Source organism: Gymnoscopelus microlampas (assembly GCF_963454915.1).
Source record: "Gymnoscopelus microlampas genome assembly, chromosome: 10".
Lineage (NCBI taxonomy): Eukaryota > Metazoa > Chordata > Actinopteri > Myctophiformes > Myctophidae > Gymnoscopelus > Gymnoscopelus microlampas.
The window spans coordinates 42455452-42474058 of NC_139947.1; the positions used below are offsets into that span (position 1 = coordinate 42455452).

The 18607-nt window shown below is 39.2% G+C and overlaps 1 protein-coding gene across 1 annotated transcript; it reads left to right on the forward strand.

Annotated features, from left to right (window-relative positions):
* Window positions 1-45: 45 nt before the first annotated feature.
* Window positions 46-12913, forward strand: LOC311054237 (mesothelin-like protein; the record flags this gene model as incomplete). The annotated part of the gene is made up of 4 exons (XM_084070114.1): window positions 46-129; window positions 927-1017; window positions 1417-1549; window positions 12711-12913. The coding sequence occupies exons 1-4, from the start codon at window positions 92-94 to the stop codon at window positions 12911-12913; spliced, it is 465 nt and encodes a 154-aa protein (XP_083926240.1). The 5' UTR covers window positions 46-91.
* Between the last annotated feature and the right edge of the window lie 5694 nt (window positions 12914-18607).

Below are 18607 nucleotides of genomic sequence, written 5' to 3' on the forward strand. Positions count from 1 at the left end.
TGTAAGATTGGTGCGGCTTATCTTACGAATTCTCACTCACCTGGAGAAACTAAAGAACTGCCCAAATATCAACACAAATCGAGCGGCTGCCATGGAAACCCTCCTGTTGTCAGGGACAACGACATACGGGTAAGCAACGACAAGCACAGTTCAGTTATTAGCAGTGGTGGAAAAAGTATTCAAACTTTTTACTTACAATAAGTAAAAGTATCAATACAGCAATGTAGAAACACTGTTACAAGTAAAAGTCCGGTAATCATAATTGACTTGAGTAAAAGTACAAAAGTATTGGCATCAAAATATACTTAAAGTACCAAAAGTAGTTCAAGTACTCATTATGCAGAATGTTTTTCAAGTCTATAAAATGCATAAAAATATTTTGAAAATAGCAGATCTACAAGCTCACAATGCGTTGCATCGCGACGCATTGTGAACTTGTTGATCAGCTATTTTCAAATAGGCGAAATGTATATAGGGCTGAAGTGGTTTTGTAATAATAATCAAAATCTACAAAGTAACTTGTGGCTAAAGTTTTCAAATAATAATTATTTATTATTTATATTTGCCTCTGAGATGTAGTGGAGTAGAAGTAAAAGTACTGAAAATTGGAAATACTCCAGTAAAGTAAAAAATACCTCAGAATTGTACTTATTTACAGTACTTGAGTACATGCACTTAGTTAATTTACACCACTGATAATAAAATGCCCAAAATAGGGTCACCAGTCTGCCTGTGGGATTTAAAAATATTTAATAAGTGAAAAGTATCAACAAGAACATACGACAAACAACTACATGGGATCCAATGGACAACAGGTTATTTTCCCCATTTGCTGAAAAGTAACCTCCGACAATTTGAACGTTGATGATGTTTTTTGTTTTTCAATGACAACTGAAATACCGTATTAAATGTTTTTGTGCACCCAGAGATCCTGCAACATGGAATAGAGACACTTTGAACAACCTGGGTATTCTGCCACTGTACTTATCATCGACCTTCTACGATAAGTTTGATAAAGTGAGTAATAGATTGCCTTGGCTCTGTTAAAGGGATAGTTCACCCAAAAAAAAACTTTGTTTCTATCGATTAGTCACCCCATGGAGACTTGAATTCATGGATTTTCTTTCTTTTTTTTTCGCATTCCTAAGCCAATAATTTGATGACCAGCGGTTCCGGTAGGAGACACAAAGGAGACTCTTTGTGTCTCCTACCGGAACCGCTGCCGGTCATCAAATGCCACTCCTATGAATTCAAGTCTCCATGGGGTGACTAATCGATAGGAAAAAAATGTAATTTTGGGGGTGAACTATCCCTTTAACATTATTTCCACTTTTCTGTTGCTTCGTGCATTTGGTCATGTCTGTCTGTTTGTCCATAACTTTTATTGAGATTGGCGTTTTCATTTTGCCCGAGCAGAAAACTAAGCGACAGTTCCTGAAGGCATTCCTTAAAGTCCTTAGGCGGGATGGAGTGAAGAGGTGGAAGAAGAGGAGAATGAAGAAAGCCATCAGGCATTCCATTAGGAACAGCAGGACAAAACGATCCACCAGTAAGTCTCAGCTCCTATTTCTGCCTGCTGTCATCTCTCAGTGGAGTCAGTGGTTCCCAAACGTTTTGGCTCGAGACCAAAAAGATAAATGTGATGTCTCCCTGGGAACATAGCTTATTTACAAACGCACAACGTTGTGCACTTGTAGATGTAGATACGCTATGTTCACTACTTCTTAAAAGTATTATACATTTATGGAATTTCTTAGATTAGATTAGACCAAAATGCCAGGGCTGAATTTTGGTCCCAGTCCGGCCCTGGTAACTAAGTACATTTACTCAAGTACTGCATGTACTTAAGTAACATTTTGAGGTATTTTTCACTTTACTGGAGTATTTCCAATTTTCTGTACTTTTACTGCACTACATCTCAAAATCAAATAATTTACTTTTACTCCACTACAGTTATTTGAAAACTTTAGTTACTAGTTACTTTGCAGATATAAATATATTACATTATAAAACATACATTAACCACTTTAGCCATATGTTATACGTAGGCTATTTGAAATTAGCCAATCAGCTATTTTCAAAAAATGTTGTACTTTTATTTTTGGTACTTTAAGTACATTTTGATACCAATACCAACCTTTTGTACTTTTACTCAAGACAATTTTGAATGGTAACAGAATTCTACTTGTAACAGAGTACTTCCATATTGCAGTATTGATACTTTTACTTAAGTAAAACATTTGAGTACTTTTTCCATCAGTGAATGTTGGACAGAAGGCCATGTAAGTGTAACATACATAGAAAAGCAGCTGTCTGTGTCCAAAACATTTGCTGTGTTCACTTCATGATGTCCAGTACAACAACATGCAGGTACTTGTAATGTAACATGGCTTTACTGCCTCTAGTGGGCATAGTTCCTCCTTTTTCTTTAAGTTTAGTACCTCCCTGTCTCTAGGGGGCGCTGTTTATGTTGTTGAGCTGCAGCTGATTGCTACAAGTGACCAGACTTCCTTTTCCCCTTGTAAACATTCCTGTTAGGATCAGGATCAAACTTTTAGAGGTTAGGTGTAGGGGTTGGAATTAGAGTTCAACAGCATGATTTACAAACTGTGTGTGTGTGTGTGTGTGTGTGTGTGTGTGTGTGTGTGTGTGTGGGTACATACACACAATTCCGTTCGCGACCGTACAGACGGCCGGAAGTCCCATCCCCTCCCATGTTAAAAAAAAAACGGAAAGACGGACGCGATCCGGTCCGGAAAAAGCACATCCGGTTTCCGCAACACATTTGTATACATAACAAAATTGCCGGATCCGGAACAAGAGCTTCCGTTTCGTAGCGACCCGTTTCACGCCAGCAAACGGAGATGTGTGTATGTACCCTGTGTGTGTGTGTGTGTGTGTGTGTGTGTGTGTGTGTGTGTGTGTGTGTGTGTGTGTGTGTGTGTGTGTGTGTGTGTGTGTGTGTGTGTGTGTGTGTGTGTGTGTGTGTGTGTGTGTGTGTGTGTGTGTGTGTGTGTGTGTGTGTGTGTGAAACAGAATTCAGGGTTGGTTCAGTTCAGATGGAACTCCAGCAGCTCTCCACACTTGCAAACAGGTAACTGAACATTATTATAGGGCATCGCAGTTCCCGCCCACTTCCTGGTGCCACTGCAAAATACTCAATGCATTTTTCCCATTGACTTTTCCAAAAATATTTATATCAATTAATTTAAGCCTAGAATCAAGCCATCCAGGATCCTGGTGAATCATGACCATTAAACGTTTGTTTCTGTGAAAAAACGTTTTTGAAGACGGCAAAACAAAGGGTATTTATTAATTATAGTATCTAACTATATAAATGGCGAGCAACTTCCGCACCCTCGGTGATGACACCCCACAGCTCTGTTATCGGATAAACAACGCACCGCCAGACCACATGTCGCCTACTGACTCGCCACGGCGGCCGCACTGAATTTACGCCTCGCGTAGGGGACATCTCACTGTTCACTACACCTTTTCCAGCGCGCAACATAATTAATTCTACTCACCAAATGTCGGACAAAACGGAAGGGGAGGCAGCTTCGTACCGTTTACCGTGCGCACGACCTCATCACCACAACAGCAGGCAGCCGCTGCGGGGTTTTTTTCCTTTTTTTCCAAACTTTTTTTTTGGTCACCATTTTCTCCAGGCACCATTTCTGGTGTAACGTCGGGTGTTTCTTTTCACCAGCCAATCACCTTTCACGTTGCCACGTCCGTTGCCACGTCGCGCTGACGTACGCTAAACAAGCGCTGCCGTGCGCACAATGCAAACGAGCCCAAAGGCGCGCAAAAATAAGCCGACCATTGCTTAGACACAAAGTCAGACCTGGCAACGCAGCCTACGCCAATCATGTGTGAGAGATCTACAAGCTATGGGGCAGAGACGCCACCGTATCTTAGCAACAACTACAGCGCTCACTCTCATTGGTCGTGTCACGCTAAGAGCAGTCTCCAGACAATGGCATCGCAGACAGCTTGCTGTTACTGCTGTAGCCATCACAGGCAGTTGCAGCACGACGGACAGGGCGCTGTGATAGCTGCCATGTCGCTAACGCTAACCTGGTTGTCATGCCTGCAGCGGCTGTGCAATCACTTTGTCAACAATGCACGTTCGTGTGGTGAATGTCTATATTGCTGCTCAGTTCGTCCATTGTAGATGGTGTATGTTTGTGTGTGTCTTCTGGAGAACTATGTAGCTCCACAGCTCCACAGCCCCCCCCCCCCCCCAATACACGTACTCACAACAACACCAGCCGGCCGCCATCTTGCAGAAAGGGCTGCCATTCGCCAGCTTTCAGAAAAACAAGCAACCACCTTCATATTTTTTTTTTTTTTTTTTTTTTTTTCCTTTTGGAAATTTTCATCCCACGATTTCCGCGCGGACCACCAGGGGGTCCGCGGACCCCCTGGTGGTCCGCGAAACATACAAAATATAATTTCTTCTACTTATTTTTCATCATTTTGTAACTTTTACATTACACTTTCTTACAATTTCTTTTTTTTTTTTCCCTTTTTGCAAATGTTACTTAGACAATTTGTCTACCCCCATATACACACGCCCACGCGGGCCCCGTGCGCGTACATGCCTCTAACAGCCATAATCCCCATCTATACTGCCCACTCTGTGCTGCAGCTACACGGATATAGACACAGGGACACGGAGGGACCAACAAACGCAAAGCCCCGTGCGCGGCTGGGGTTGAGGGGGGCGTAGCCCCCCGAAACTCTAGTATCATATAATTAGATAAAAAATAAAAAAAGATCACAGAAAAAGATGTTTAATGGTCATGATTCACCAGGATCCTGGATGGCTTGATTCTAGGCTTAAATTAATTGATATAAATATTTTTGGAAAAGTCATTAACCACCAATGTAAACAGCTTTGTTTAAAAGAATTCGGTTTGGGGAACTAGTCTGTGAATTAATGACATTAAAATGGACAAAATGAGGCATTATATTTTATAACAGAGTGAAGGAAACTCTTCCAAACTACACTCTGTTCCAATGGCTCATAGTGTCATCTAAACCAATCGTTCTTAAACTTTTACATTTCAACTCTGACCGTACAGCTGGAACCAAATGGACCTGTTAGGGTCGGGTCCATTTGGTTCCTTTTAGACCAGTGCACCAATGCAAGGGTCTATTTGAGAGAGTACAAATTGTAACCAAATGGACCCTTACCGGTCTAACTCTGGTTACAATTTGTACACTCTCAGAGTTAGACCGGTAAGGGTCCATTTGGTTACATTTTGGGGGGTAATTAGAAATGTGGGCGGGGCTGGCAAAGCTACATCCAAAAGGGCCCATAAATATTTTCTTTAATGTGACCATGAATAACTGAACACTTTTTTCCTTTGTGTCTTTTCAGGATATAAAGTCAAAGAAGAAAAGTCAGTGAAGGAGATTTCTGCAGTGAAGATTGGTGTTCAAGGTAGGAACTCTATGCTGCTTGTTCAAGGAAGATTCAAGGAAGACAGCCCTAGGTGAATGGTTAGAGTCACAGCCTGGTGAGCCGAAGGTTGCAGGTTCAAGACTTGATCACGGCAGTATGTCAGGATGTCCCTGAGCAAGACATTTATAACTGATCCTTTGAGGGCAGACATCAGCTGGGTAAAACTGGTAACAGTATCAATATAGTTTGACTTTTTTATTTTACAACTTACATTTTGTAAACTTGACTCTTAGTATAAGTCTTCCCTTTTTTTCCACAATTTAGAATAGCCCACCTTAATCTTCAGACTATAGAAGACAGCTATAGGTGAATGGATAGCATCACTGCCTGGTGAGCCGAAGGTTGCAGGTTCAAGACCCGAACAATGCAGTCCACCAGTCTGTCACTTCCCTACACATCCATAGCCATGATTAAGTCAGAAATTCAGCATGTGCAGCTTTTTATTAAGAGGCAGCTGTAGGTGAATGGATAGCATCACTGCCTGGTGAGCTGAAGGTTGCAGGTTCAAGACCCGACAAATGCAGTCCAACAGTCTGTCACTTCCCTACACAACTATAGCAATGATTAGGTCAGATATTCAGAATATACAGCTTTATCTTAAGAGGGGGCAATGATTTAAGCAAAAATGACTTAATGCCTTTCAAATAATCCATTATGCGCAGAGCTGATAAGTATACATCTGGATACAGTGTCTTCATATTTAAAGTTGATTGGTAGTACTTTGTAGTGACTTTTTTTTTTCACCATTGTACCGAAAAGAAAGTTAAATCCGAAAAAAGCACTAAGTGTTGAGGCCAAAATTGTCTCCCCAAAAACCTGTTAGGAGTACGTTTCAGGCAATTTAGAGTTGATTGGTAGTACTTTGTAGTGACTTTTTTTTCACCATTGTACCGAAACTTTCGTTTCGGTACACCATTGTACTGAAAAGAAAGTTAAATCCGAAAAAAGCACTAAGTGTTGAGGCCAAAATCGTCTCCCCAAAAACCTGTTAGGAGTACGTTTCAGGCAATTTAGAGTTGATTGGTAGTACTTTGTAGTGACTTTTTTTTTTCACCATTGTACCGAAAATTTCGTTTCGGTACACCATTCTACCGAAACGAAAGTTAAATCCGAAAAAAGCACTAGGTGTGGAGGCCAAAATCGTCTCCCAAAAACCTGTTAGGAGTACGTTTTAGGTAATTTAGAGTTGATTGGTAGTACTTTGTAGTGACTTTTTTTTTTTCACCTTTGTACCGAAACAAAATTTATATCCGAAAAAAGCACTAAGTGTGGAGGCCAAAATCGTCCTCCCAAAGTCCTGTTAGGAGTACGTTTGAGGCAATTTAGAGTTGATTGGTAGTACTTTGTAGTGACTTTTTTTTTTCACCATTGTACCGAAAATTTCGTTTCGGTACACCATTGTACCGAAACGAAAGTTAAATCCGAAAAAAGCACTAAGTGTTGAGGTCAAAATCGTCTCCCCAAAAACCTGTTAGGAGTACGTTTCAGGCAATTTAGAGTTGATTGGTAGTACTTTGTAGTGACTTTTTTTTTTTCACCATTGTACCGAAAATTTCGTTTCGGTACACCATTCTACCGAAACGAAAGTTAAATCCGAAAAAAGCACTAGGTGTGGAGGCCAAAATTGTCTCCCCAAAAACCTGTTAGGAGTACGTTTTAGGTAATTTAGAGTTGATTGGTAGTACTTTGTAGTGACTTTTTTTTTTTTACCTTTGTACCGAAACAAAATTTATATCCGAAAAAAGCACTAAGTGTGGAGGCCAAAATCGTCCTCCCAAAATCCTGTTAGGAGTACGTTTGAGGCAATTTAGAGTTGATTGGTAGTACTTTGTAGTGATTTTTTTTTTTTCACCATTGTACCGAAAATTTCGTTTCGGTACACCATTGTACCGAAACGAAAGTTAAATCCGAAAAAAGCACTAAGTGTTGAGGCCAAAATCGTCTCCCCAAAAACCTGTTAGGAGTACGTTTCAGGCAATTTAGAGTTGATTGGTAGTACTTTGTAGTGACATTTTATGGTAGCACTTTACAATAATGACCCGTTATAAAGCATTTATAAACGTTTATAAGTAGTTTGTAAACTATTAACAAATCATTAACAACCTGTTTGTTGACATTCGTAAATGATTACTAAAACCTTTATAACTACAGTTACAAATCATTTGTAAAGTATTAGTAAGTAGTGAACTATTCATGAATAAGCCATTTATATACATCTGTAAAAGATTATTAAATCATTTGTAACGACCCATTCTAAAGCATTTATAAACGTTTATAAGCAGTTTGTAGACTATTTACAAATCATTAACAACCTGTTTATTGACATTCGTAAATGATTACTAAAACCTTTATAACTACGGTTACAAATCATCTATAAAGGTATTAGTAACTATTCATGAATAAGCCATGTATAATACATCTGTAAATGATTATTAAATCATTTGTAACTGATGTTACATAATATATACAAGCTATTGGTAGCTTGTTCATGTTTAACATATGCTTTGTTAAACATTCCTAAAGTATCTATAAATCCTTAGTACATGTTATTATGTGCCCTATAGTAAAGTGAAGACAGTTCATCATTTACAACTGTCTGTTAATGTGTTTGTTCATGTTTAACATGCTTTGTAAAACATTCCTAAAATATCTATAAATCCTTTGTACATGTTATTATGTGCCCTACAGTAAAGTGAAGACAGTTCATCATTTATGACTGTCTGTTAATGTGGACTTTCTCCTTACCTGTTGCAAACTACCTGGCTTTCATGAATGCAGACACCAAACAATTACTAGAATTATCATTCATGTTAAGCAAATGATGCGTAAGACATTCGTAAAGAGTATGTAAACCATTTGTGGTGTTAGGGACCAAAAAAGTCACTACAAAGTACTACCAATCAACTCTAAATTGCCTGAAACGTACTCCTAACAGGTTTTTGGGGGGACGATTTTGGCCTCCACACTTAGTGATTATTTCGGATTTAACTTTCATTTCGGTGGTGACCAACTTTCGTTTCGGTAGTTTGATTACAAAATGTAAGTTGTGTAAAAAATAATCTGACTATACTAAGTTGTTATTTGTTTCTTTAAGTCAGGCTATACTCTACTCAGAGTCATAAGTTTACAAAATGTACTAAAGTACAGTGAACGTCTGTGCGGTTTGTCTTCATCACTGAAAATAACGTACATGTAAACTGATGTCATGTGCAGTTGGGGTGAAGAAACACAACCATTTCACTCCTAATAATACCTATTTGATTTGACATCCTGACTTGCTGCTGTAGCTGAGGCTTGAACCTGTTACCTGCGGCTCACTAGTCAGTGACTCTATCCATTCACCTACAGCTGTTTTGTTGTCAACCCCCCAAATTGACATGTATTTGGGCAGTGGACCCCAATGTGAAAAGATGTAGTGTCAGGGCCCCCCATGAAAAAGATTTATATTTATGCTGTAACACATTTTTTAAAAGTTATTTGTCTTGTTTGTTGTTCAAGTCAAAGCACCAGGAAGGCTGTACTTGTCAGCCATCTGTTAGCTCAATGGGTTGAGACGCAGTATTCATGATCCAGAGGCCATGAGTTCAAATCCCATTGATGTCTTTCCTATGATTCTTTCCTTTGCAGACTGGCTTCCAGAAGATCAACTGAGAACTACCAGGAAGACTGTACTTGTCAGCCATCTGTTAGCTCAATGGGTTGAGACGCAGTATACATGATCCAGAGGCCATGAGTTCAAATCCCATTGATGTCTTTCCTATGATTCTTTCCTTTGCAGAATGGCTTCCAGAAGATCAACTGAAAACTATCAGGAAGGCTGTACTTGTCAGCCATCTGTTAACTCAATGGGTTGAGACGCAGTATACATGATCCAGAGGCCATGAGTTCAAATCCCACTGGTGTCTTTACTGTGATGCTTCCCTTTGCAGACTAACTTCTAGAAAAACAAGTTAAAACCACCAGGAAACCTGTAACTCTCAGCCAACAGCATAGCTCAACTGGTAGAGCGTCTGTCCAATAACATGACTTGACTTGACTTGAGTGGGTTCGATTCCCACTCGAGTCAAGTGTCCCCGGTAACTTGGGGCAACGGATAAATTGACTGATATCCTTAGTGATGCTTCCCTTTGCAGACTAACTTCTAGAAAAACAAGTTAAAACCACCAGGAAACCTGTAACTCTCAGCCTACAGCATAGCTCAACTGGTAGAGCATCTGTCCAATAACATGACTTGACTTGACTTGACTTGAGTGGGTTCGATTCCCACTCGAGTCAAGTGTCCCCGGTAAATTGGGGCAGCGGATAAATTGACTTTACCGGGGACACTTGACTCGAGTGGGAATCGAACCCAGTCAAGTCAAGTCATGTTATTGGACAGACGCTCTACCAGTCGAGCTACGCTGTTGGCTGAGAGTTACAGGTTTCCTGGTGGTTTTAACTTGTTTTCTAGAAGTTAGTCTGCAAAGGGAAGCATCACTAAGGATATCAGTCAATTTATCCGTTGCCCCAAGATACCGGGGACACTTGACTCGAGTGGGAATCGAACCCACTCAAGTCAAGTCATGTTATTGGACAGATGCTCTACCAGTTGAGCTATGCTGTAGGCTGAGAGTTACAGGTTTCCTGGTGGTTTTAACTTGTTTTTCTAGAAGTTAGTCTGCAAAGGGAAGCATCACTAAGGATATCAGTCAATTTATCCGTTGCCCCAAGTTACCGGGGACACTTGACTCGAGTGGGAATCGAACCCACTCAAGTCAAGTCAAGTCATGTTATTGGACAGACGCTCTACCAGTTGAGCTATGCTGTTGGCTGAGAGTTACAGGTTTCCTGGTGGTTTTAACTTGTTTTTCTAGAAGTTAGTCTGCAAAGGGAAGCATCACAGTAAAGACACCAGTGGGATTTGAACTCATGGCCTCTGGATCATGTATACTGCGTCTCAACCCATTGAGTTAACAGATGGCTGACAAGTACAGCCTTCCTGGTAGTTTTCAGTTGATCTTCTGGAAGCCAGTCTGCAAAGGAAATAATCATAGGAAAGACATCAATGGGATTTGAACTCATGGCCTCTGGATCATGTATACTGCGTCTCAACCCATTGAGCTAACAGATGGCTGACAAGTACAGCCTTCCTGGTAGTTTTCAGTTGATCTTATGGAAGCCAGTCTGCAAAGGAAAGAATCATAGGAAAGACATCAATGGGATTTGAACTCATGGCCTCTGGATCATGAATACTGCGTCTCAACCCATTGAGCTAACAGATGGCTGACAAGTACAGCCTTCCTGGTGCTTTGACTTGAACAACAAACAAGACAAATAACTTTTAAAAAATGTGTTACAGCATAAATATAAATCTTTTTCATGGGGGGCCCTGACACTACATCTTTTCACATTGGGGTCCACTGCCCAAATACATGTCAATTTGGGGGGTTGACAACAAAACGTTTCAGAACCGCAGATTCCAAGGAAACAGCTGTAGGTGAATGGATAGAGTCACTGACTAGTGAGCCGCAGGTAACAGGTTCAAGCCTCAGCTACAGCAGCAAGTCAGGATGTCAAATCAAATAGGTATTATTAGGAGTGAAATGGTTGTGTTTCTTCACCCCAACTGCACATGACATCAGTTTACATGTACGTTGTTTTCAGTGATGAAGACAAACCGCACAGACGTTCACTGTACTTTAGTACATTTTGTAAACTTATGACTCTGAGTAGAGTATAGCCTGACTTAAACAAACAAATAACAACTTAGTATAGTCAGATTATTTTTTACACAACTTACATTTTGTAATCAAACTACCGAAACGAAAGTTGGTCACCACCGAAACGAAAGTTAAATCCGAAATAATCACTAAGTGTGGAGGCCAAAATCGTCCCCCCAAAAACCTGTTAGGAGTACGTTTCAGGCAATTTAGAGTTGATTGGTAGTACTTTGTAGTGACTTTTTTGGTCCCTAACACCACAAATGGTTTACATACTCTTTACGAATGTCTTACGCATCATTTGCTTAACATGAATGATAATTCTAGTAATTGTTTGGTGTCTGCATTCATGAAAGCCAGGTAGTTTGCAACAGGTAAGGAGAAAGTCCACATTAACAGACAGTCATAAATGATGAACTGTCTTCACTTTACTATAGGGCACATAATAACATGTACTAAGGATTTATAGATACTTTAGGAATGTTTAACAAAGCATATGTTAAACATGAACAAGCTACCAATAGCTTGTATATATTATGTAACATCAGTTACAAATGATTTAATAATCATTTACAGATGTATTATACATGGCTTATTCATGAATAGTTACTAATACCTTTATAGATGATTTGTAACCGTAGTTATAAAGGTTTTAGTAATCATTTACGAATGTCAATAAACAGGTTGTTAATGATTTGTAAATAGTCTACAAACTGCTTATAAACGTTTATAAATGCTTTAGAATGGGTCGTTACAAATGATTTAATAATCTTTTACAGATGTATATAAATGGCTTATTCATGAATAGTTCACTACTTACTAATACTTTACAAATGATTTGTAACTTTAGTTGTAAAGGTTTTAGTAATCATTTACGAATGTCAACAAACAGGTTGTTAATGATTTGTTAATAGTCTACAAACTACTTATAAACGTTTATAAATGCTTTATAACGGGTCGTTATTGTAAAGTGCTACCAGAATTTCAAGAAACGTTAGATAGCAAAAATAGCAGATCTGCAAGGTCACACGACCTGTATGAGCTTGTAGATCTGCTATTTTCGTAATTTTCTTTTTGTATAAAACCACTCATCCCATTAAACGCAGGAATTGCGTGTCTGTGTAACCACTTAAACCATTCTTTTATACTTTGGATATTCAAAAATAGCAGATATACAAGCTATGAGCTATTTTTGAAAAATCGTGAACATTTTAGCAAATCTTTGAATATACATATTTTTAAAGCATAATTTTTTTACTCAAATCTTTGCATCTGGGGGTCCCTGGAACAAAACATTTTCAGATGGGGGTCGGCAGCCAAATACATATAATTTTGGGGGTCCTTGACATGAAAAGGTTTGAGAACCACTGACATAGAAACATACGTTTTTCATAAAACTGTTAGGATTTAGAAGACGTTTTGTAGAATCGGAACCTCAGGCCTTAATGGGTTAAGCCAAAGGCCTTGGGCAGGTGGTTAACAACACCCACAATGTGTGTAACGAGCTGTCCTTCCCTGCCTCTTCTGCTCTGTCACAGCGACTGAATGCACGGTGGGACAAATCACACAGGTGACGATCGGCGACGAGACCTTCCCCTTCGACTACGACAACGAGACACAGTTCAACTCTTGCCTCAGCGCGACGACTGTGAAACACAACCTGGCCGCCATCTTGGACAAAGTGGACCAAGAGGAGTACGCCAGCATTGTTCTCACCAAGCTGCAAGAGGTGGGTCACTGAATATGAAGCAACATCCCCCCAAATGGACCAGTAAAGGTCCATGTTTTAGATTGTCTGAGTTGCAGGTGTCCTGTCTAATATGTCTCTATCCACTAATATGTCTCTATCCACAACGTCAGGCCTATGTCAGTGAGTCGTTCATCCCAGAAGAGAAAGTCCAGGAGCTGGGGCCTGCGTCACGCAACGCCACTACTGATGACATCAGCATGTGGAACATCACACAGATTGACACACTATGTTCTTTAATGGACTCTTCAGATGGGGAGTGGGATTCAGCTCTGGTAAGTATACAAATGATCTTTCATTGATTGATGGTGTTATTGACAAATATACATGGGGGCGGCAGTGGCTCAGGAGGTAGAGCGTCTGTCTCTCTGTCTGTCTGGCTGGCTGGCTGGCTGGCAGGCAGGCAGTGTAATCAGTGTAAAAGTGAGAAAACATAATGGGTTGTGATTATATTTACACGTTTTTGCATGTGTGTTCGTAAATGTGTGCAGCGCAGTGGTGGAAAAAGTACTCAAATTGTTTACTTAAGTAAAAGTAACAGTACTGCAATATAAAAATACTCCGTTACAAGTAAAAGTCCAAAATTCAAAATGTACTTGAGTAAAAGTACAAAAGTATTGGCATCAAAATGTACTTAAAGTACCAAAAGTAAAAGTACAAAATATTTGAAAATAGCAGATCTACAAGCTCACAACGCGTCGCATCGCGAAGTTCATGTGTAAAGAGTTTTGTGCAAAGTACTCAAAAATCCCAGGAGGAGATAGATTTTAACTATTGCAGTTTTATGAAAATTATTCATCTGCCCCTAACACATACATGCAGACTCACAGAACTGTACTTAAGTACAATTTTGAGGTATGTTGGGGCCAACAAGGCCGTGGCCCGGTCTGTAAACCCTGCTTGCCCCTGTGTAGGGGCAAGATCCGCCAGGGGGAAAAAACAAAAAATCAACATAACAACATTAGCAGCCCCTCACCCTATTCTGTTGTAGCCAACCACAGCAAGTCGCCTTTGTTTTCAAAGGAGGCTCATTTGCAATCGGGGAATAGAGGGTATGCGCATGCTTAAAGTGAATGGCACATGGAGTGGCAAAGCAACAAGTGAGTTTAACATTGTTTAATGTTGTGTAATGCAATCAGATATGACTTTTCTGTTTGGATGCATGGGCTGTCAAGGCCAGAAAGTATTTTTTTGACACTCAGTAGGCATTCCTGCATAACTTCCGGGTTTGATAAAACCTGTGATCAGTGTTGCCATGTCTGCTTATTATAAGTGACTTTGGGCTTGTTTGTTTGCAAAGTGGCTTATAACGTTTTCTGGGCTTGTTTCTAAACTGTAGTTGCTTATTTGGGCTTCCTTTCTAAGTGTTATTTAAACCAGTGGTTCTCAAACATTTTCATATCAAAGACCCCCAAATTAATATTAATATGTATTTGACCACGGGCCCCCATCTGATAGCAGTATTTGATATCCCTTTGAGATTTATTTTAAAATGGCAGACTTTTATAATGTATAACTTGTCACTTTAGAATTAAAACAATGAGAAGATAGTCTGTCTACAGACTTAACACTATATTGTAAATAAGTCAAGAAGCAAGTCAAGACGCTGGTATGGAACTCCTGGTTTACTAGGATGGGGTTCAATTCCCTGCGGTGTCTGCTGATTGCAGGTTGCTGTAGTCTGTTACGTTCCTTATGAAACTACTGTATCAAACTGCCATAACAAACTACCGTATCAAACTACCATCAGGTACTACCAGGAACGGCGTACCTGATGTTCCTGGAACTACCAGTTCCAGGAATTAGTCATGTCCAGAGTTTCGGTAGTGACCCAATGGTGAAAAAATACATTTGAATGTTTGGGACCAAAAAAAGTGTCACTACAAAGTACTACCAATCAACTATCAAACTGTCAACTATCAACTGTCAAACAAACAATCCACTACTATTACTACAGTTTTCCCCCCTAATCAACGTGACGATGAGCTGACCAATTGGTGGTTGCCAAAGTCGTTGTGATACAGGGATACACTTTTATCCCGCACTGTTCCAACAACTTCTGGCACCACATAGGTCACAACCCCCTTCTGCTCATCACACAGCACCACAACCGCTGCCATTCAGCCATTCTGCAGAGCCTCTCATGACAACCCGCGCCACCTGCCGGCCTTGCAGCTTCTTTCCTGGACTACTGCTTCGTCCCCCTTGAGGCAAGGTTCATGCATTGTTACATTCCTTTCTCATAAATCCACATAACTAATAGTGCTGCTGCTTAACACTTCACACACATATCACTGCCTGTCCTTTCACATAATCCCTCTTCAACATGTCACATTGTGTGGTTGATTCCTGGCTGCTCTTTCACTCCCATTCTGCAGGCCCTGTGTTGCCAATCTCTGGAACCTGATGACGTGCCAACTTCCTTACATCATGGACATCTGCTTCTTCCCCATTGAGGTACATCTGTTGCATTATTCCATGTGTCATTTATGCTTGCACTACATAATTGTCAAGGCCTACCACTTCACACAAAAGACGCTTCACTGTTACATCTTTTCAAAATATCCATTCCTATGCAAGGCCCAGTAGCAAACAAAAAAGCACACAACCCCACAAGCTATTCCGCCCTACGTACACAACAAACACTCACACAATCAGGTGGCAATAAGGTGAGTCTGCAATGAGCCAATATTCACAACGCCTCTTTGCAAACAACAGAATCCCACGATCCACCTCCCTTAAAGGAGCATACATCCCATCTTAATGCCCACTCTGTGCTACAGCGACACAAACACAAAGACAGACACACGTAGGCACCAGCGAACGCAAAGCCCCGCGCAACGGCTGGGGTCTCGGGGGGCGTAGTCCCCCGAGACTCTAGTAAATGGATAAAGTGGTTAAAATGTTTATGATGCTACCTTAACTACTCTAGCTGGGAACCCCCTGAAATCCCCCCCAAGGACCCCTGGGGGTCCCCGGACCCCACTTTGAGACAGGCTAAGAGCTTGTAGCTGCGTTAGCATTTGGAACCGTATCCATCACACTAAGACCTGGTGTGTGGACTTCACGTCTGATAAACCATTACAATACCAGTGGTCTTCAAACTTTTACGTTTCAAGGACCATCATAACGGGTCCATTTGGTTCCATTTGTACACTAAAGAGTTACAGACTTGTAATGGTCCATTTGGTCATCAACAATTATAATGATAATGAAGGATCCCAAACCTACACAATGAACATAAAGAATAAAACAAACCATGTAAGGGTAAATACAACATTATGAACATAAAGATAAAATAAACCACATAAGGGGAAATACAACACTATGAACAAAGAATTAAACAAACAATGTAAGGGTAAATACAACACTATGAACATAAATAAAACAGACAATATAAAATGGTAAATACAACACTATGAGTAGGGCACTGCAGGGAATTGAACCCCATCCCAGTAAACCAGGAGAACCACACCAGAGCCTTTGTTTTTATGTTGTTATTTACAAATCACATGGTAACATTCACTCATTTACATTTTAACAGTAAAGTCACTTCACAATTTTCAATGTAGATATTCATCTATACTCTTTGTCCAGAGTGACTCACAATAAACAAGGTAAACACATACATAGAATACCATCACATTCAAATACAGTAAATGGAAGTTAAAACAAAACATACATTACAACTGAAATATTTTTTGTGCAAGTATTACATCATTTCCAATGATATTATCCATCAAAGACTAATTATATTATGTAATTTTGACAAGCCTATGAAGTCATGACGACCAAGAAGAAAACAGGAAAATAACCCAAAATACATGTCAATAATTAACATTACAAAAATAAAAAAGGAGAAAAACTAAAACAAAATACAGATAAGATACAATAAACTAACAGATATTAAAATTCATATTTGCAAAAAAAAAAAACTCTTGCTGACCTCCCTCATCTATCCCGTCACAGTTCATCCATTTACCAATTTAGTTTATCCACTTAACAAGGCTGCCATGTTAAAGGACAAGTCCGGACTAGAATAACAGCCTTTTTTCCTACTTTTATTGATCCCAAATGTCTGGCCATGGAAAATTCATGAACAGGCCATAAATAGGTAGCCATGTTTTCACTCTACACAAACTTTAAGGAAAACTCCTTAGACAGAGATTAAGAAAATATATTTGCATTTTATTTGTTCATGCTCATAAAGTGCTCCAAGAGCTAAGTGAATTAAGTATTCAATCAAAGCTTCCAGCAGGTTATTGGCCTGTGGATTACGGTTCATTGAACATTGTAATGTATTAAATACATTTGAAAATGACATTGGTTTGTTCTGAATGGATTAGATATGACATATTGGAATATTGTTGATGTCCAAAAAACATTATAAAAAGTGAAAATAGCCGATCTACAAGATCAATGTCACAAAATAAAGAAAAACATTCAAAATAATGTAATTTAAGAAAATGCTAAATAAGAAATTCCATAAAGAAAAGAAAATAATGAAAATCTACAAGAGTGAAGATCTACAAGCTCAAACTCATTTCATGAAGTAAATTAAAAAAAGAAAAGCAATTCCATAAAGTAGGGGAATCATTTGTTTAACATACAACTTACATTCAGTTGAAATTTAAACCAGTGGTTCTCCTCCTAAATATTTGGCAAAAACATTAAGATTTAATATAAAAAAGTTATACTAAATAAATAATTTATACTAAGTTAGTACCAATGGATTGATTGGTCTTTAAAGCATGCTCTGAAAAGGCCCACCCATCTGTCCACTTAACACGGCTGCCATGTTAAGTGGTCAGATCCAGAATAAGGTTGAGAACCACTGATTTACACAGCAGAAATGAACATTTAATTAAAGATCTACAACTACGGCAGATGAAAACCTAACCCTATGGATTAAGTACATGAGCAACATGTAATTAAGTTTCACAATTAAGATTGACATTTTTAGAGGAACTTCATTTTATTTAACACTTTTTTAAAGCTCTGTGGACATTGTTTTAATAAAAACCTGATAATGCTTTTAATCGGGTAAACGACATATAGATCATATTTGTTATCAAAAAACAAAAATGTCCACAAAACTTACAAGTGTGAAATAAAATCTTGACTCCTCCAACCAATTTTATATTTTTGAAAATTGTAATAATGTAATCATTTACAGACCATAAATGGGTAGCCATGTTAACATCTTTATAAAAAAATAAAAAAACGGTTGAAGAAAAGACTCACTCCACAAAAACCTTATGGAAAACTCCTTAGACAAAGACTAAGTAAATATATTAGTGTTTTAATTTTTCATGCTCATAAAGAGCTCCAAGTGCTAAAAGTGAAAAGTGCAGCAGCAAACGTTTGGGTCAAAGGACCATCGTCAGTGCATCGCCTACTGACCGCTGTGAATAATGAAGCTTTACCCGCAAATGACAACACATAAATCCACATCACATACAGCGCCTATGGTCATATGTGATGTGGACTGACATGATGAAGACTTACCTGCATAAGTGACGTGAAATGATAAGACGAGACGCAAATCAAATTACGCAAAATGATACAAGACATAAATCCACATCACATGCTACACTACACTACACTACACTACACCAGACATACACTATGGTCATATGTGATGTGGACTGACGTAATGAAGCCTTAACCGCAAATGATTAGATCTGA